Source organism: Suillus paluster (assembly GCF_016628075.1).
Source record: "Suillus paluster strain FC165 chromosome Unknown EDB91scaffold_7, whole genome shotgun sequence".
Taxonomy (NCBI): domain Eukaryota; kingdom Fungi; phylum Basidiomycota; class Agaricomycetes; order Boletales; family Suillaceae; genus Suillus; species Suillus paluster.
The window spans coordinates 1,073,800-1,093,715 of record NW_024537567.1 but is presented as its reverse complement, the minus strand read 5'-3'; the positions used below and the strand labels follow the sequence as shown (position 1 = coordinate 1,093,715).

General features: G+C 45.6%; 5 protein-coding genes across 5 annotated transcripts; 1 reads left to right on the top strand and 4 right to left on the bottom strand.

The window, feature by feature from the left end:
- Positions 1 to 844: 844 nt before the first annotated feature.
- EDB91DRAFT_1235444 (uncharacterized protein) lies at positions 845 to 3,402 on the bottom strand (the record flags this gene model as incomplete). Its single annotated transcript, XM_041321320.1, is given in 10 exon segments — positions 845 to 963; positions 1,018 to 1,506; positions 1,555 to 1,627; positions 1,670 to 1,840; positions 1,954 to 2,129; positions 2,184 to 2,557; positions 2,606 to 2,647; positions 2,690 to 2,775; positions 2,795 to 3,202; positions 3,256 to 3,402. 10 exon segments carry the CDS (start codon positions 3,400 to 3,402, stop codon positions 845 to 847), a joined length of 2,085 nt encoding a protein of 694 aa, XP_041181618.1.
- Positions 3,403 to 4,861: 1,459 nt separating this feature from the next.
- EDB91DRAFT_1078958 (uncharacterized protein) lies at positions 4,862 to 5,563 on the top strand (the record flags this gene model as incomplete). Its single annotated transcript, XM_041315058.1, has 3 exons — positions 4,862 to 5,167; positions 5,218 to 5,400; positions 5,447 to 5,563. The coding sequence occupies 3 exons, from the start codon at positions 4,862 to 4,864 to the stop codon at positions 5,561 to 5,563; spliced, it is 606 nt and encodes a 201-aa protein (XP_041181617.1).
- Positions 5,564 to 12,011: 6,448 nt separating this feature from the next.
- On the bottom strand, positions 12,012 to 13,013 carry EDB91DRAFT_781826 (uncharacterized protein). Its single transcript, XM_041328378.1, has 3 exons — positions 12,532 to 13,013; positions 12,421 to 12,475; positions 12,012 to 12,365 (listed from the first exon to the last, which is right to left on the bottom strand). Exons 1-3 carry the CDS (start codon positions 12,690 to 12,692, stop codon positions 12,162 to 12,164), a joined length of 420 nt encoding a protein of 139 aa, XP_041181616.1. The 5' UTR covers positions 12,693 to 13,013; the 3' UTR covers positions 12,012 to 12,161.
- Positions 13,014 to 13,475: 462 nt separating this feature from the next.
- Positions 13,476 to 14,068, bottom strand: EDB91DRAFT_781808 (uncharacterized protein). Its single transcript, XM_041328377.1, has 3 exons — positions 13,848 to 14,068; positions 13,615 to 13,791; positions 13,476 to 13,566 (listed from the first exon to the last, which is right to left on the bottom strand). Exons 1-2 carry the CDS (start codon positions 13,939 to 13,941, stop codon positions 13,643 to 13,645), a joined length of 243 nt encoding a protein of 80 aa, XP_041181615.1. The 5' UTR covers positions 13,942 to 14,068; the 3' UTR covers positions 13,476 to 13,566; positions 13,615 to 13,642.
- A 937-nt stretch (positions 14,069 to 15,005) lies between these two features.
- Positions 15,006 to 17,085, bottom strand: EDB91DRAFT_1244618 (uncharacterized protein; the record flags this gene model as incomplete). Its single annotated transcript, XM_041322425.1, has 7 exons — positions 15,006 to 15,234; positions 15,280 to 15,532; positions 15,936 to 16,107; positions 16,464 to 16,477; positions 16,534 to 16,604; positions 16,642 to 16,941; positions 16,985 to 17,085. The coding sequence occupies 7 exons, from the start codon at positions 17,083 to 17,085 to the stop codon at positions 15,006 to 15,008; spliced, it is 1,140 nt and encodes a 379-aa protein (XP_041181614.1).
- Between the last annotated feature and the right edge of the window lie 2,831 nt (positions 17,086 to 19,916).

Below are 19,916 nucleotides of genomic sequence, written 5' to 3'. Positions count from 1 at the left end.
AGAACCACCTGACAGTTGATCAAGAAGTGTGCACTGTTGGACTCATGGTGAGAAATCATCAGAATGAAAGAAAAAACATACAAGATCATAGATGGTGCGACGGATTCAAATGAGATGGAATTTCCTATCTTCATGTACTCTTTTCTTGTCCTCAGTATTCATCCCCTCAAAACACCAGTTTAATAGTGTTCCAATGGGTGAAAGCCCATGTCACTGTCGAGATGATTGCCATCGCGATGCATATTGTGAGCAGACATTGCAAGCAGAGCAGAAATCCAGCAATCAGACGCATCCCCCAGGGAAGTAAGTTCTGGAGGCTTTGAAATTTGATCTAGCAGACTACGGATCCCATCAAAAGTTGGTGAAACATCAAAGCCATTGTTAGCCCAAGAAGAAGTCATTATGAGGTAGCAGTTTGTGAGGGAGCGGTTTGAATGATTCTTGTTGAGATTGTTGCTTACAGATAAGTCAATGAGGCTTGCACGCGGCAGATTATGTACACTTCAGATAATACTGTTGAATCAACTTGCACATAGGTCCAATGGCACTCGTTGAGTGAGTTTAGGCAACCAGGGTCCTCCAGCTTAAAGCTTGGAGGACCCGCAATCAATTTTATCACTAGGAAGAAGACCAACAGCTCATCATACATGAAAGAGGCTTCGAAATGTATATTGTGCTATCCATCTCTCACTGACACATAGATATGCATGCGCTCAATACCAGATCTATTTAAGTTCACATTTTCATCCTAGGCATGAATCTCAATGTGCTGATGAAGAATACAGGAAACCACAATCTCATTCTGCCAGTACTACATAAGACATGCTCAAGTGCGAATGTATTATTATGATTGTGCTTCATCTGAGATCTCATCAGGGCATCCAAAGATAGCCTCCAGTGCGCTCTGCATATCAGCCATCTCCTCAGGCTCATCATCCCCATCATCCTGTATCTCCTGATGCTCTGAACTATGGGCAACACTAATGAAAGGCTGGACTGAGCGGCCAACTCGAGAACCTGGAATGAAATTCCCTGTATAACCAGCAAGTTGCTGGATTTGTCGAATATGGCTATGGTGCCCTGTGTTGACATTGCAGAGATAGGTCCAGTGGTGATGTAGTTCTGCAGCGAGCGGGGGGTCAGTGGACTGCAACTTTGAAATTGATGCTGCATAATCTTCTTTGTCATCTCTCATCTTCGTTAGCAACCAGACAATTTCAACATTACATCTTGTGAGCTCTTCCTTTGAGCGCTGAACATCAAAATATTGGATGGCGGCTTGACAATTGGCAGGACTTGCCCAACGCTTTGCATGAATCTGCTTGTCAGTTTCATGTAGGAGATTGAATTTGCCAGTGAAAGAATATTCAGCAATCTTCTCCCAAGTAAGCTCAGGGCGCAGGGGATCTAGTTGTGCAGCAAATTTGTTGTACCGCTCAATGGCATTACGGATTGTGTTTGCACAAGTCTTCAAAGCCTTTGATATCTGAGTCCACAGTTTATACCCTGCTCTGAAAATTAAGTATCCAGCTGTCAAATGAGCAAAATATGTACCAAGCCTGCTCATTTGCAGTTTGGTCAATTCTAACAGCCGCATAACTACAAGCCGCTCAACATCATCAGCAGCCTGATGAAAACGGCGGTGGGTGATTCATGACTGTGCTGCAACACATCTGGGGTCAATGGGAGACCAATGCTCCGTCAACCCCATTTGGTTTTCAAAAGCCTCTACTGTATCCATTTGCATTGACAGCTTCTTGCTAGTATTGGTCCGCCAACGAGTTATATCAGCAATTTCTTTCCGACTGTACCCGTCATTGATGATCCAGAAATCGAGTTTCTGGAAGTCTCTGCAGGCTGCCTGATAAGCTTTCCTATGAAAATTGTTAGCAAGTCTGCAAGATATAAACACAATACATACTCAACATCCTCCAATTCCAGTAGTGCCTTTACATAGTCAATCTCAACTGAATCCTCTTTGCGCTTACTTGTGGCTGTTCGAAGGTAGCGATGCTCATCTGATAAATCGGCTTCAAAATCCTCAGGTGACATGGGAAACTGATGGAGGAAGTCTTCATTTGTCCGGATGGAGTCAAGCGCTTGCATGTAATTGTGGTATATGAATGTACCTAGTAGTAGTTGTGAATTAATAAAATCTAATTGAACAATATAAAATAATGTACTGAGAAAAGCATATTTGTCAAGCTTTGAGAAGCGAAAATGTTCGTCGAGGACCTGATGGCAGTGGAATTTGCTTGCATTACAAATTTCTGGAGCAACGGCATTGGATTCTGAAAATGTGCACTCACAAGTCTCGAAGTCCTCCTTGCCAGCTCTGACCTTATACTCACAATGGTGTTGGACCTGGCATAGACAGCTGTGTGCATGCCTGTGGAACCCATTGACTATACCATCAACACCAAGTTGATGGACAGTGGAGGAGAGAGAGCTTCGAGAGATTATTTTGTCGAACATGCACTTGATATTGTACCCATAAATGAAAGGTCGTTGGTAGACCTCCATAAGCCGGTGAATCGTTGCAAGCGGGTATTTCATTCTGGTCCAACATAATCAGATCATGTAACCAAAAAACAGATGTACTTACAGTTCCCCACTTCTCACCATATCACATATGGTAAGAAGGATTCTGTGGCGACATACAGAGATGAATATACCAGATTTTCAGAACACTGCAAACATTTGCTTCTGTGCTTCGGGAGCAGAATTACACCATTGATCTAGACATACAGACTGGCTCCAATGAGCTAGAATCCTCTGAGTCAGGTTCATCAACCCATGTGTCGTTGGTCTCGGTAGCCTGCTCTGAATCTGGCACCTCAATAGGTGATGACACCTGCTGTCGTGCATTGCAAACCTCGTGCTTGAACCTATCAACATATTCCTCCGACATCCAAAAATAACAGTGTTGGTCTCGGGGATCAGGGCGCTCATTTCCACGGCGGAGAACTGGGTCCACAAGTTTAGCGGAATTATTTCCGTCCATTGAGAGCTGGAAAGAAAAGGGCATGGCAGGCTCGTCCTCAACTTCATAGTGGCAAGCGGGGCATGCATTGAGCATATGCCAGTTAGGTGAATCTTGTCCTAGTGCAGAGTCAACACGAGCATCAACATGACACTGGACTTCAATATAGACATCAAAGGCAACCCACAACTGATCTGCAAGATACCGGTGATAACAAACCTATCAGTTATGTATATGTGTTAGTCAGAAACTACCAAATGAAATATGCTTACCCCATGAAGATGACACAACTTTTTCACTTCAGCATGAATGCTAAGGCGTGGACACACACAGTGTGTCTGGCAATATACTGCCAATGTGTGTAGTGTAATGGCCACTGTTGGCATGATGGGAGATGCCCCAATGCATCCTTGGCGCATAAGCGATACATTGAGATATGCAGATGTATGTTGGAAGACACAAATGGACCGATCTAGTAAGGCAAATTAGTACGAATTATAGTCTACAACAGAAAGACGTACCAAAAATGTCAATGACTTCAATGGTAAACTGCTCAGCCTCATCATCACTTACATCCAAGGCCGGCTCCTCCATGTATTGTAGGTATGTGTCAGTCAAATCCTGGTATTGAGATGCCCAAGCTTGAGCCATTTCAACAATTCGATTGGTTCGATCATGGTGGTCATAACGCTTTCTAAATAGAGGTTCAGCACATGCTGTCATCAAATAGAGGAAGACGTAGAGTTCTGACCTTGTCGTAGTCAACATGCTACTGAGCTCGCTGTATAACTCATATTCCCCACCAGCGTGACTAAGTTCAATGCCTTCGGCACCAGCAGGCGGGATAGCAGAAGTAATGTCCATGAGATAAGCATCATCCTGTGGACTGAAATCAGTTGAAAAATCAATGGGATCATCAGCAGGATGAGTGGCCTGCTCAGCCAGAAAAAACTGCTCACGTTGATGGAGATCAAGTGCTATACAAGTTGAAAAGGGTGTTAATCATCTCAGCTCACAACAGAAGGACACGAAACATACACCTGAGGTGACGATTCCACTGGTGGAATGCCTCTTGTTCCTTCTGTTTTAAATGCACCGCACGAACAACTTCTGAATGTTTCCGACAACCCACAGTAATGTGAGCAGCTCGGGAGGTGCCACGAACAGAGTATTTTGCCTTCATGAATGTTGTCGTTGTTGTTGAGGGCAAAGGGCAAACTGAGTGGAAAATGATGGTGATTGGTGGAGAGGCCTCGGTGTGCAGGCAACTCGCATTCTGAACCCTAACCTAGGGTTACACAATAGGCAGTTGTGGATAGAGGTTGAAGTGTACCATGGAAGTTGCCGGTAAGTTGATTTTGGAGTTATGGACATGATCACGCGCAGTATGGAACTTGCCAGTAAGTTAGGAAAAAGTGCACCAAAATGAGTGAGATGGCGAGCTCGCTGCCCGACACGATGCCGATGCAGTGTTGCTGCCACATAACTGCCTTTTTGGGATGGCGGTAATGGGCATGTGCATTGTCAACATTCCTACCTTATTAGTACATACAGCAGTTGCTGGGGTGCCCTGCCGGTGCTTGCAAATATATATATTGCCTTACAAGTGTTGTGCTGGTTGCTGGGGTGCCCCGCTGGTGCTCGCAAATAAATCTATTGCCTTACAAGTGTTGTGCTGGTTGCTGGGGTGCCCCACCAGTGCTCAAAAACAAAAAACCTGCCTTACAATGTAATCTAAGTCATAGTTCGTTGCTGGTGTGCCCCGCCAGTTCTCACAAAAGTGTTGTTTCAACATTATTAACAGCGAGGAAACATGTTGATGTAACTCTTACTTAACTAGGAAGTGGGGGAGTAATAGGTGCTCAGACTGCTGTAGACATGCCTCCATCCAAGTGCATCAAAACAGATGAAGTGCACAAGGAAGAACGGCCAGACACCATGATAGAAACCTCGAAACCAGTATGGAAGAACAGTCAGCTTCCCCCTGGCTGTCTCAATTCCAATACCTGGCATGGTGTGTTTATTCTGACTATCGCATACGCTGCTGGTGGAGAGAACATTGATCCGTGGTACATCGACAATAATATGCTGGTCCGGATCCTCATGAAAGCCTGGAAGGTTGTGTACGGGAAGCTTTCATCGACGGACAACCCTATTTACATTGGTAGTCCGGTCTATGATGTGGTAGGTCTTGCAAATGCAACTAGTCAATTCATAATAACTCTTTCATACAGTCCAAGCAGCGGTTGGACGAATGGCGCAGTGGATTTGGATCTGCTGCTATCATGATGATGATCATGAGCCTCATAGCATCTAAGTCAATTACTGCCGCTTATGAGCGACAATCTGAGTTTGCAAGGTACTGGCTTTATGGGATCCGTTTTCTTTTTGAAAATGCTTCTTCCAATGACAAGAAGGTTTGTGCGGCTACTGCGCTAGATTCATGCTAACATTCCAGTTTAGGAGTGGACAGGAATGTGGCAATCAATGTTCATACTAGAAACATTTTCCGTGCACCTGGTCTACACTCAAGGGTGTGTGCCTGTCGACGAACTCAGAAGCAAGGAACAGCTCTGTTGAACAGCACTGGCACTCTCTGCAGCAGCGGTAAGCTAACACCATTATATTACTTTATTAAAATAATTGTAGTTAGGTTAAATGCACTCTCAACCTGTTATGCTCGGCGTCGTCTAGACGTCTTAGTAAACAAAGGAGTCAAAATTTCTAGTAGCACCCTAGTGCTAAGTCGTGCGAGTAAAGCAGATAGATTGTAGACCCTAGTCTATGTTACTCAGGTATTACCCAAGGAAGGTCTGCGTAGGTCAAGTTAAAGAGTACAAAGGTAAGACAACGGTTTAAATAGAGATATTAAAGCGGAGTCTGAATATAAGAAAATTGTACGATGATACGACAGTGAATGAGAAAAGAGATGGAAGAATCATACGATAGAATATGGTAGAATGTCGTGGAAGGTATAGTAAGCAGACAAGATAGGGGAAAAGGAGAACCATAACATTACCCCCATTTTAAGGGTAGTAGACCACAAATACCACAAAAGAAAAAGGAAAAATCAAAGACAATGTGCGTTTTTATAAGAAAGGAGAATATTAGAAGTGTTACCCATTTGTCTCTCTGTCATCCATTCATTCTCGGAACTTGGGAATCCCTTCCATTTTACGTTATAGTATCTGTGTGAGGTAGAACCTCAATGACCGATAATGGCCTCGATCTCCTGTTCTTCTTCACTGTCTATGAGATCAGGGGGTGGTGCAACGAAGTTAGGACCGTGAGTGTCGTTTTCTTTATAGGGAGAGAGGAGGGCGGCGTGGAAGATGGGGTGAATGTGCCATTGTTCTGGGAGTGACAGGCGGTAAGTGACTGGGGATAGGACGTCGGAAATGGTGAATGGTCCTTCTCGTTTGGGTGCAAGTTTACGATTAGGATATCTAAGATGAAGGTTTTTTGACTTGAGCCAAACCTTATCGCCTTTATTGAATGGGACAAATTTGGAGGTGATACGTTGTCTCATGGTATTGCGCACTAGTTCATGAGCGGCTAAGGCTTCGTCGCATGCTTTGTTAAGGATGATAAGTTGTTGTTCAACATTGGAGATATCACTTTTTGGATGGAGATCGGGGAGGTGTTTGGGGTGGTATCCTATTATGAGGTAGAACGGTGATGTGCCACGAGTGGAATGATGACAGGAGTTGTGAACGAATTCAGCAAGAGGGAGCATGGATGCCCAGCCAGTCACGTCATTAGTGCAGAAGATCTGGAGGTAGACTTCAAGTTCTTGGTTGACTCATTCAGTCTCTCCGTCACTTTGAGGGTGGAACGCAGTGGAAAGGGAGTTCTTGTATCCAAGGAGTTTTCCGAGTTCGATCTGGAATCTAGAGGCAAATTGGGGTCTGCAGTCAGAGATAATTTTATCATAAAGTCTGTATCTAGAGAATACTTTGGAAAAGAAAATGTTTGCTATGCTTTCAGCATCTATCGTTTTGTTACATGGAGTGAGAATTACCCCCTTTGAAAGGCTATGGTCTACCACAACCATGATGCTATCATAGCCGTTGGAAGGTGGGAGGTTGCAGATGAGGTTGGTCGAGCAGTGAGCGAAGGGTCAATTAGATATAGGAGCGGGGATAGGACAGAGAGGTGGGGAAGACGGGTGCATGTTGACTTTGTTCTGTTGGCAGATACTGCAACCGTCGACAAAGTTCTTCACAAATGTAGAGAGGCCTGGCCACCAGTAATCTTGAGAGAGAAGTTCTTGGGTTTTATAGCGTCCTGGATGGCCAGTGGTGGGGGAATCATGATGAAGGGAAGTGATACTGCAACGAAGGTCGCCCAGGGGTACATAAGTGAGTCCTTTGTAAGTAAGAATACCGTCAGATAGTTTCCAGTCAGATAAAGTGGAATGAAGAGGAGGAGGAATGGAGGGATTCTGGAGCGCGTCGAGCGCTATTTGTACTACAGGGTCAACGGAAGATGAGATATGTAATTGTTCAGAAAGAGAAACAGAATTGATGAACATAAAATCGGGGAGAAGTTGAATACTAGAATTGTCCTTTTCGACACTATCATCCGGAAGGTGATCTGATCTATGGGAAAGAGCATATGGGACAGTCAAGTCTTTGCCTGGTACAAATTTGAAATGAATATTGAACTGAGATAGGAAGGTTTGCCAGCATGCTTGGCGTCTATTGAGATCTTGCACGTCACGGAAATAAGTGAGGTTCTTGTGGTCGGTTTGGACTTCGACCAGGAAAGGGGATCCTAAAAGATAATGGTGCCAAGCTTTGAGCGCTCGGATGACGGCAAGAAGTTCTCGGTCATAGATCTGATAGTTTCATTCTGCGGGGGCGAATGATTGGGAGAGGTATGAGCAGGGGAGCCATTCGCCATTGGGGTTTTTTTGAAGGAGGACTGTGCCAGTAGCGTATAGGGAGGCATCAGTGGCGATGGCAAAGGGGGAAAGGCGGTCAGGAATCTGAAGGATGGGTGCTGAAGTAAAGATTGATTTCAATCTTCGAAACATGGAGTCGCGTTCTTTGTTCCATTCGAATGGCATATCTTTCTTCGTGAGATCTATTAGGGGATGGGCGATCATGGAATAGTCTGCAATAAAGCGGCAGTAAAAGTCAGTGAACCCGAGGAAAGAGCGGACTTCTTTGACTTTCTTCGGGGTTTCCCACTTGGAGATTCCGTTCAGTTTAGCCGGGTCCATAGCTACCGATCCTGGTTTAATAATCATGCCAAGATATTCGATTTCTTCTACATTGAATGTGCACTTCTCCGGTTTGAGGTATAGGCGGTGTTCGCAGAGTTGTTCTAGGACACGATGACTTCGTTTCTGATGGGTATTGTAATTGTCAGAGAAAATCAGTATATCGTCCATGTAGATAATAAGCCATCCTTCTTGGATCATATCTCCGAACGTATCATTCATCATAGATTGGAAGGTGGCGGGTGAATTACACATGCCGAAGAACATTACTGTGGGTTCAAAGAGCCCTCTTGCCGTTGCAAAGGCGGCTTTCCATTGATCGGATTTTTTGAGTCGGACATTGTTATATCCCCATCGGATGTCCATCTTGGTAAAGATCTTCGCGTTCTTTAGCTTATCTATAAGATCAGAGATTAGCGGAAGCGGGTAATTGTTCTTAACTGTGTGTTCATTGAGATATCAATAGTCCTGACAGGGATGGAGGGAGCCATCTTTCTTGCCGACGAAGAAGAATAGGGATGATTGTGGTGATTCGGAGGGGATGATAGTACCTTTGGTGAGGTTTTCATCAGTGAAATTGTTCATAGCCTTCTCTTCCACGGGGTTAAGCAGGTAAATTTTTGCATTTACGTGGTTCGAAGGTGTCTTTGAGATCGATCTTATGATCAAACTTACGTTCTGGTGGGAGAGTTCCGTTAGCTACTTCTCCGAATACATCCTTATACTTCTGGAAGATCTTGGGTACGAGTTCTTCAAAGGTCTTCTTTGGTTTGGCAGCTTCTTGGGCTAGGGTTTGGGAGATGTTGTCGGCTTTCCTGACTAAGGTTCCATGGATCGAGAAGTATCTGTGGTCAGCGGGGATATGTTCATTAGTGAGAGGGGAATCAAAACTTTCCGTTTCATAAGTCCCTATGACATGATTGCCTTTGCAGTATGCGATCAAGAATTTGTCAGGGTCTAGTTCTTCTTCTGTTTCGTCAGCGGGTTCAGGGTCAAGGAGGTTAGAAATGTTGGAGGAATACAGAATACTTTCCGCAGCAGGATCCCATTCATCTTCTAGGGATTCCTGTGCATCAAAGAAGGGATCTTCTTCTTCGACATCTTCAATATAGGCGCTTCGTTCTCTAAGGGTCACTTCTTCTTTCGTCCAGTCGATCTGAGGGTTTTCTTTCTTTAGCCAGGATATTCCCAGGATTATGTCCTCACCTCCTAGAGAGGTGATAAGGAAGCGTGTTTTCATGGGAATTCCTTTGATATAAAAGGATAGATTGCAAGCGTGTGTGATCTGACCTTGCTTATTAAGTGTTCCATCTATGTTTCGGACTTTGATTTTTCTTGGGAGTCGTTCGGTAGGGATGGAATTTTGATGGACAAACATCCAGTCGATAAATTCCCCCTCTGCTCCACAGTCAATTAGAGCTGCAGCTTCAGTGATATTGGGACTAGAGTCAAAAGTTAATGGCAAATGCATAGAATTTGAGTCACCAATCAATTGTACTACTAGTCCGATTCTAGGAGAGGCTGACGCTGGTTCAGTCTCCTCTACGCAAAATCCTTATCCTCAATCTTCTTAGTCTGGCGTGCTTTGAACGCCTTCCACTCCAAAAACTCCTTATACTCATCTTCATTGTCTTTGCTTGCCTTCTTGGCAGCGGTCTGTGGGGGCCTTGGCATAAAGGCGGGATGGTTCAGGCAGTCTTTGATAAGACCTTTCTTGCTGCATTTGAAGCAAAGGCCGTTCTTGCACCTGTGTTCCCGCTCCTGAGGGGATAAGTACGTCTTCTTCACCTGCCTTTCTTCATCTTCTCCTGCTTCTATTTCAGTACAATCAATATCCATCGTGTTAGAGTCGTGAGAGCGATGGCTGGAGGGGTTCGTGATGAAGCGGCAAGATTCTACCTCAAGGGTGATTGTCAGCCAGCTTTCTAGCGTGTCTGGGAGAGTCTGGAATGCCATGATGGCATTGATGATTTCTCTCTTGAGACCGTTCTTGAAGAACATGATTTTGATCGATTCTTGGTCTATGTCTGTGTCAGCGATGATGGTGCAGAAGATGGAGGCATAGGCAGCAACACTGCCTGTCTGTTTGAGGGTGGATAGTCTGTGAAGGGCGGATTCGTGAACGTTCTTGGGGAAGAAGGTGCCTTTGAATTCGGTGATGAAGGTACTGTACAGTCCATAGTCATTGGGTTCTTTGGCAGCTGCTTTCTTAAAAATACCTTCTGCCCATTTAGCGGCTTCGCCTTTTGTCATCAAGGAGAGTACAAATACAATCTTCTGCTTGTTCAAGACATATACTCCGTCGTTAATATCCAAGTAGGCTTCGACTTGAAGGAGCCATCCTTGTGCAGTGCGAGTATCACTGGAGAAAGGGGAAGGGGTGTTTCCAATAACATTAGGCATGTCATTGTTGTCTTCATTGTCTGATTCATCTGGTTCTGAGTTAAGGTCGATGTCATTCTGTTCTGGGGTAGGAGGAAGAGGAGGTGGGGTAGGTCTAGGTGTGTTTAAACTGGATTGAGGGAAGTCATTGTGGACATAAGCTTCGGTGGTAAAGTCCCAGCGGTGGTCAACTGGGCAGCATCTGGGGTCTTCTCAGAAAGTCCTCCACTGAATGATAGTATAGACTGTTCCGTCTGTGTCTGGTCTGACGTAGGTCTGACATTCTTCTTCCTAGGTGAACCTGGGGTAGTTCTTGTTGGGGTCCATAGTGTCTGATGGGTCGCCTACTCCGGGAGCGGCGGCTCTGAAAAGTAACTTGACCTTTTGTTACGCTCGGCATCGTCTAGATGTCTTAGTAAACAAAGGAGTCGAAAGTTCTAGTAGCACCCTAGTGCTAAGTCGTGCGAGTAAAGCAGATAGATTGTAGACCCTAGTCTATGTTACTCAGGTATTACCCAAGGAAGGTCTGCATAGGTCAAGTTAAAGAGTACAAAGGTAAGACGACAGTTTAAATAGAGAGATTAAAGTGGAGTCTGAATATAAGAAAGTCGTATGATGATACGACAGCAAATGAGAAAAGAGATGGAAGAATCATACAATAGAATATGGTAGAATGTTGTGGAAGGTTTAGTAAGCAGACGAGATAGGGGAAAAGGAGAACCATAACACAACCTCCTTTCAACTGGAAAGATGAGCTTCGAGATCAGGACTTGGACCGCCGTCACAAAAGGCAAGAAAAACACCGCACGAAAGAGCAATGTTCCAGCTTCTAACAGCAATTTATGGGAGGCCAGCATCAGCAATGATGAGACCTTCTCCAAACAGCTCTGGGGGTATGATAGTCGGATGTTTTTGAAAGCAATCATGTGCATACCCACAGAAAATATGCTGGAAATCATAGAGAATGCAAAGCCATTCATGAAAGCCGCCGCTCATGGTGGAGGGTCGGAGATGGACAGCATGCCAGAGGATAAGGATTTCACTGATCTCTTTGATTTCTGATGAAGGTGAGTGGTCCCCGTTTGAGTGTCCCGCTCATGAGAAGTAATGACCACCCAAATTTGGACCCACTAGATCAAGTTGACCATTCACGATGCGCTACTTTCGGTCTCCTTTCCAACATCGCCCTGCTGCCTACCATAGTATCAGTTACCTTGCAACTTTTTACGATGTTTACTGTTATCGCCTTAATTCTTGCTTTCTTTGTTATGCATCTTGCATCTTCCTAGATCTTACTCAACTTATTTTTACCGCCCTATTAAATCCATGCTAATCCCTACTTTCCTTGATACCAGAATCAATCATTTATGTTCCGAAACAGAGCACGACACGTGTCAAAGTACATCAAGACTATGGTAAGTTACGTATGTACCTTAGATTTCAAATATACTTTGGAACACTAAACAGCTTATACTACAAGTACCACGACGAAATGCCGAACAAAATCATTTTCTCCTGCACCTTATTAGAGTATCCGACGAGCGTTAATCGCGCCGGGCATGTGTTGTGTTACACACTGCGGCTAGTTGACACTTGCACGCCCTCCTGGAAAGCAATTGAAGTCATAGCGGTTGCTGCATCGGAGTCGGCCACAAGCGTGGCGTTATATTCTCGAACACCAAGGATCAGGCGTGGTCCCAGCACAAACATCTGCACGACCACGAAAATTTGAGCAAAACCAAGATAAAGCTGAGTTCCCAGGGAGTATAGGTCCTAAAGAAATAATGAATCGTGGTCACATGCAGAGATCACTGACAGATCGACGTACCACTGAGAATGTTGAAAGCGCATAGCCCGTCTCGAAGCAAGAAACGGCAAGAAAGCTGGACATGCGAATCTTCAGCGGATAAAGATAACTACATTCACACTATGAGCTCACCTCGCAAAGTAAACAACGTGAGTTTTCATTAACACCGTGAAGCAGTCCCCGATAATCCCTCCTACTGATTGTCGTCGCAGTTCACGGAAGTGTGTTACAGCAATCCGGACTGCAAGACACAGTGCGAGGACCTCCCATACAGTGTTGAGTATCCAAGTCATAGAATACAGAACTACAGTATTTCCATGAAAATGAATATTGCACTCGGGTTATGATATCATAAATGGTAAGTGTAGAATCTGATGCAAACCGCACCACACTGAAAATGCGTCAATCGATGCGCCCATGAAGGTGGTGCATCAGTTGTCACCGGCAGCATCATGATTGTAACTGACATCTGGTGAACATGAGGCTATACTGTCATAAGTATTGATACAAAGCCAGGGATGGTAGAACAGTAGTTATGCATGCTGACCTAGGATTGCCAGCCCCCATACATCATCTTATCCACGGTAATCGACGCATTTCGCAAACGAAACATTCAGGCTACAAAACTCGTCGTTATTCTTGCTTTCTGTTTCGCTTTTTGCAAAGGTAAGCTAGAAGCACTTCAGAAGCTTGTTTGCGGCACTCTAAACTCACAAGGACATGAACCTGTCACCCAACAGACTCCTCCCATCGACCATTCAAAGCCTCGATTCTTCACGCTTACTCAATTCAACAAATGGCTCAAATGTGCGGATGCTAACATGAAAGAGCGCGGACAGCTACCTTCAGCAAAGTATCGAGCGGGGCTGTGCACTATCAGGACGAGCCGTATCGCGAGCGCGGAAGGGTGCGTGTAGGCGCAGGGCGGGTATTGGGAGCAGGGCGAGTAGGTACTAGCTTGTTTTCGTATCAATCAGTTTTGTACTCGCAGTCGAAATGTATCGTTTTCCGTCGTTTTTCGTATATTTTGCCCCGCCGCTATGGAAAACAAAACATCGAGGTCCTAATATTTGCGTAGATTTTCGAATGTCCAATTCTCACTGGGGTTCAGCGCTGAAAAAAGGTGATGTACACAGTGGATTCCATCATCCAGGCGTATAGCATGACCTTCTCTTAATTCAGACCGACATTATTGTAAAAAGAATCAGAACCCACCTAAGCACCTCATCCACACAAGTCTAGGTCATGCAGCCTGCGCCAACTTCCTTTCTCTCCGCTCAGTAATCTCCGCACGCTTCTGCGCCAGCATCACCGCCGCACGTTCGTCCCACTGATATGCCCAATAACCAGCAAAACCAAAAGCGCCCATAGATAATGCGTGTCCGCCAAGGTCTGTTTACAGCGTCAGTTTCAGGACATAATACTACTGAAGAAAAGAAGGTACGCACTCTCCATGAGATTTCTCTTCTTTATTGCGAGCTGCCCGAAACGCGCTGCCAGACCGAATAATGAAAAGCCAGCAATAGTGCCGAGGAGTGCCATCGTGTCTCTATTTGTTTTATTGTGATTTCCACTTAGTTCGCAGAGAACGGGGTAGGGTTGAGTGCGGGGGATGTCGCGAACGTCGAGCTTGAACCTAATCCAAATACTGACAAACAAGCCCCTGACGACTTTGTGATGAGCTCGCAATAAATTTTGACTGTCGTCTACTAGTATTTCGTCTATCTTGCCTATCCCATTATGAATCTTATTGGCTTTTATGTCATCGCATCCCCCCGTGCTGCCCATTCACGTCGGGTTCCACCTCTAGGTAGATATGGCGAGTATCATGATGTTATCATAGTTTTCATTGGATGTTTCTGTGGGATGGTTTTTGGAGGGATACATTGTCTCGGCTGGAATTTTGTTTCACAGACAGACGGAACAGCTGTTATAGCGTGCAGCATCCCTTATGATCATATGCGCGCCAGCACCTACGCTTATTTTGTCTGGCATTGTCTTGTCTGACATTGACTCATCTTCCCTTCTGGGTGAGAATATCGCATTTTTCTTGCTTCTTGTTACACTAATTGTACTTATGATCCTAAGCCTGCAATCGCTGCCGTCTGGCGTATACGATACGGTAGCTTGGACCAAGTTTATTCCACATTTGTAGTTTCTTTACATCCTAGTCACGCACTATGATAACTTGCCTTGCTCTTCTGGAATCACTATGTTGCAATCGGGGTGGGTATGACTCAAGTACGTTTGAACCTAGTGCATAACAGCCCGCAATTTGAACACGAGCGACGCTTGAAGACCAAAGCGAAGCCATGCTGCATGATTATGAAGTAACAACGAACACGATTTTACGGAATGGAATGTGAGGACGACGCCATCTGGATACGCTGCGTGAAATCGAGTGATACACGCAAAAAATATATGTGAACATACCGGACAACTTGAAGGGGATCTGCGCATGCATCCGCATAACTGCCTTGGAATTCACTGTCGATTCCGGTACCTTACTTCTCTTGCTCTGCGACGATGTTATGCGGATGGGCGAGTGGTAATTCCGCAATGCATCAGCACGCACGAATCGCGAACCTCATCGACTTTGTCGAGCTTCACGTATCAGCCTCGCCAGCTCTTGAAAATCTAACGACAAGATTCACCTCACCGTTGTCCTTCTTGCTACGCATACCCTCCCTCACCTCGCGCGGGGGTACATATATCGTCTGGAACCCGACGCTGGCAGCAACAAGGAGGTCGAAATTGTCCGCAGCAACCGTTGCGATCTTGTGAGAAGGTAAAGAAAGGTGGTATGCTGCGGATTCATAGACCTCCTTGTTCTTGCTCAGACATTAGGATGAGATGAAAGGAAGAATGATGGAGACGTACGGCTTGCACGAAATGAACATTTCGGACGAGAAAATACCATCCCAGGGAACACCTTGGTTCTTTGCCTGTAGTGTTAATTGGGGAAGGTCTGATGCAGCGTAGTGCGGTGGCTCAATTACTAGATCGAGAAGTAAATTAAGGTTTCCGTTAGATAAAACAAGGATGTAGACGTGGCATTTGAGTTTTTCCAGGTCAGGGATAGTGTCCTGATACGCTTTTAAGGGGTTGTCGGTTAGGTTTGTAGGCAGAGTTCCTGAGAGTTTGCACCGTCAGGTTATGCCAGATCATGGTAAGATCTTCACGATCGGATTCCCCAAAACTCCTACAAACCGAGACCAGCGTGGGGTGGTGAGCATATTGTCCAATATCTGCGATGTCGTTAGATGGGGGTCACGTGTATGCACGTTTGAGTCTGCTCAAGCACAAATTATCTGTCAATGCATGACGTCTGCATTGAAAGTGCTCTCCCCGCCCTGGGCTACTCTTTGCCTGTGTGAATGAGCGTCTCATAATCCATAGGCTGAGAACTGAGAACGATGGACTTGCACATGAGTATAATATCCGGCTCTCCATTCTTCTGAGAAATCTACCGCATTCTGTGAGCCTAATGGATGCGATCAGGGTGAGAGAATTGTACGAGGATGGAGATCTGTTACCTTCGAGAATCAGCCCCTTGCTAAGGCGGGCTACTTGACAAGTGACTGTGCTGTGCCAGTTGAGGATGGTAACGAATACGTCGAACAAGCAAGCGTTTATAGGTCGAGGTGTTCGGTACTCGTCATGATCGCTGGTGTGCTTCAAAGGGCGACAAGGCTGAGGTGGGAGTTCCTGGGACGGCATCAGTTGGTGCCAGTATCCGGTCGCACGGCGTCATCACAGCATACGAGTTGATGCAAGATGATAACTTGAAGGAGGCTGCCTACCAAGTTAGCGCTTAGGCATCAAGTTTAAGCGGCATCCATATTCATGTATGAACATGCAACTTTGGCTAGCTATGCATGATCAAGTCCATCGTTGTTCTGGCGCTGAAGTGTAGCGTATATAGAAAACGCGCCTGGATAACGATGGTCGATTAGGCAGATCTTCACTTAGGAGCACATGAATAAGTGCAACAACCATCTGCATCGAATCTGGAATCCCCGCCCAATCGCCTTCGGCGGGATCTGGAGCAGTGAGAGAAATACCAAAGCAGCTGCAGCTGCAAAAACAAAAGTGAGTTTTGTGAGGAACATTGGTAAATCAATAAGTGCTTACCAGCTGGCGTATATGCCTTATGTGGGGGAACGGAGGGCCCGGTGTTCAAAACACACCATCGAGGTAAGTTCCTGCATAGACACAAACTCATCAGCTGCTGTGCTGCACCTGGATGAATGGTGGGCTTGTATCACTTCCGTTCCTCGGGTGGCACCTCCTACAATACTCTTCCCGAAACTAGATCGATATCTTGCGCGCCTTCTTCTGCGAGGTCTCTCCATGAGAGTGATGGCCCCGCCTTGGTCCGCCTCAACATCTCCACTCTGCCGACCAACCCACACCATCTCACGGAGGTATCGATACTCGGAGAATGGCACACATGTCAGCATCGGCCACCACATGCTATTAGGGGCTAGAATGTTGCATTCATGCTCGTTCAAGGTAGCACGAGGATACGGTGGCGAAGAACTAGGGAAGATCATATCAGTATCGATAAATCGACTCAGCGTACCTCGTGACTGGGCTCAGAAGACGACCATGACCATGAAGTAGGAATTCAAAGTCGAATGGGCGAAGGGCAAGGCCTTCCAGATCGGATTGCGAAGACCACATGTATTTCTAGCGGTAGCACTGAAGGTTCTTCAGGTAGATTTACGTCAGACAGAAGATCGCAAGGCATCGCTATCCACGTACATGTGTTTCCCTTCACCGCCATCTTCTGGCGCGGCACGGCTCTGATGCGCAGTGCGGTTGCACTGCCTAGCGAGCACCTACGCCATTCTTGCGCAGTATGCCACTCGAATGCCCATGCTCTGAGTATGACTCCAATGTTCACAAGCGCCATCATCGTCCAATCGCATGCTTCGACTCCCTCGATTACGATGTGATCGCGAGTGAGGGTCGGAAAGAAGTCGACGAGTTTGGATTTTTCTGGATGTGCAACATGTAGTGCGGGAAGTTTAGTGTGCGGGCGAGGCTACCACTGCGTATGTGAACTCTTTGATAGATATAACAAATGGTGGAGAGCGATCATGCTACGGAAAATAACTAATCAACGATATTGTAGATAGAACCTGTGAAATCGTACCTGTTGCCAAAGTAATGCACGGCGCGTGCTGTATCGACGTCGTGGCTCAGCAACAAAGATATAAATGCAACTTGCCTGTACCTGCAAGACCTTGAGCGTGCCACCTTCAATATGCTCCGTCATCACCTGTTCCCTGACGTAACATTGATTATCCGCGCAGCCACGGTGCCAAAGCTTGGGCTTGCGAGTTATACATCCGCACGGTGGGATGATCAGATGCAAGTAGACTCGCAACAACAACAAAAAATATTGATCACCTACATGACTATGGCGACACACACAAATCTTCTGCAGGTACCAAGTTTCTTTTTTGATGTATCAGTAACTGTTCGACTCGATGGATCACAATCTGGTTTCAACTACAACATTCCGAGGTCTTTTGCTGTCCACTCAGGCGTGGTGGTCGAGTCTTTCTTGGCACCTTTATGAGTGCCTATTGTCGACGAGTAGTATCTGTCGCAACGTTCGAAGCACCTTATCTTTGTGGTTGCGACATAGAACATATAGATAGCCCGGATCAGTGATTCAGTAGGTAGCTTACTACTAAGTAGTAGCTGTCGGCATCTTAAAAAGTAAGGGAGAAGGCAAGGGGGGGAGGTGGGAAGATTTGGGCATTTCCGCGTAGCGCACATGGCGTCGGTAAGCCTCGCCAGCATCAGCTGGCGTCGGTATTTTCGGTTATTTCGCTAAGGTGGCTGAAAAAAGCATCCCACATGGTTCTGTCAACCGGAGTTTGAATTTCCGAAAACCATTGTCCCCTACTGTACCAGCTCGCTGTCCAAAATTGGGAATTTGTAAAAATTGAGCCACAATGGGATACACCAAGCAAATAGAAAAATGTGAAAAATGCGAAAATAGAAAGATGGGATTGGCAGGTGCTCACTGGCCCTCCATTTTGCACAACAACAATGATTTTATATGTACTGTAACTGTGATACATGATGATAAATGGTAAAAATTGAAGGACAAAAAGGGATTTTGGGATTTTTTTTGGGGGAAAAGAGAAAAGAGAACACCAAGCCAGTAGAAAAATGTGAAAAATGCAAAAATGCGAAAATATAAAGATGGCAAAAATTGGCAATGGGTAAACAGGAGAATGGGAGGATGGAGAATGGAGAAATGGGGTGAATAGGAAGATGGGAGGATGGGAGGACAAGAGGAGGACAAGAGGACACAATGGGAGGATGAGAGGGCTACAGGAGGACAAGAGGAGGACAGGACAATGGGACATGGGAAAATGGGACACGGGAGAACAGGACAACAGGACATGGGACATGGGACATGGGACACGGGAGAACGGGAGAACAGGACACGGGACATGGGACACAGGACAATGGGACATGGGACAACGAGACATGGGACATGGGACAATGGGACAACAGGACACAGGACAACAAGACATGGGACAATGGGACATGGGACAAGATAATTGGGAGGAAGTGTATGAGTCAATAGCATGACACAAACAGTTTGACTGAAGGTTACCTGGGACACTGGCTTGCATCCCGCTGGCCGAGGCACGAGGCCACGGGATCGCAAGCCAGTGTCCCAGGTAACCTTCAGTCAAACTGTTTGTGCAACATCCCATAACTAAAACAAAACTATATAATGTAAGAAATTATTGATTTGTTATAATTAAATAATATGTAGACACAGTGAGACAAGGCACCGAAGGTGCCTCCAGCAGAGCACGAAGTGCTCTGCTTGCTTCCTGTGCCGAAGGCACAACGGGCTTGGACTCGTCTTAAAAAGTAAGGGAGAAGGGTGTGGGGGAAGGGGTGGGAGACGGGTATTCCGCGTAGCGCACATGGTGTCGCCAGCGTCGGTTTTTTTCGTTTACAAGCCGCTTGGAATGCTTATTTCGCTAAGGTCGCTGAAAAAGGGATCCCATGTGGTTCTGTCAAGCGGAGTTTGAAGTTGCGAAAACCATTGTCCCTTACTATACGAGCTCACTGTCCAAAATTGGGAATTTGTAAAAATTGAGCCAAAACGGGATACACCAAGCAAATAGAAAAATGTGAAAAATGCGAAAATGCGAAAATAGAAAGATGGGATTGGCAGGTGCTCACTGGCCCTCCATTTTGCACAACAACAATGATTTTATATATGTACTGTAACTGTGAATACATGATAAATAGTAAAAATTGAAGGACAACAAGGGATTTTGGGATTTTTGTGGGGAAAAGAGAAAAGAAAACACCAAGTAGAAAAATGTGAAAATGCAAAATTGCAAAAATATAAAGATGGGAAAAATTGGCAATGGGTAAACAGGGGAATGGGAAGATGGAGAATGGAAAAATGGGGTGAATAGGGAGGATGGGAGGATGGGAGGAAGATAGGAGGACAACAGAAGGAT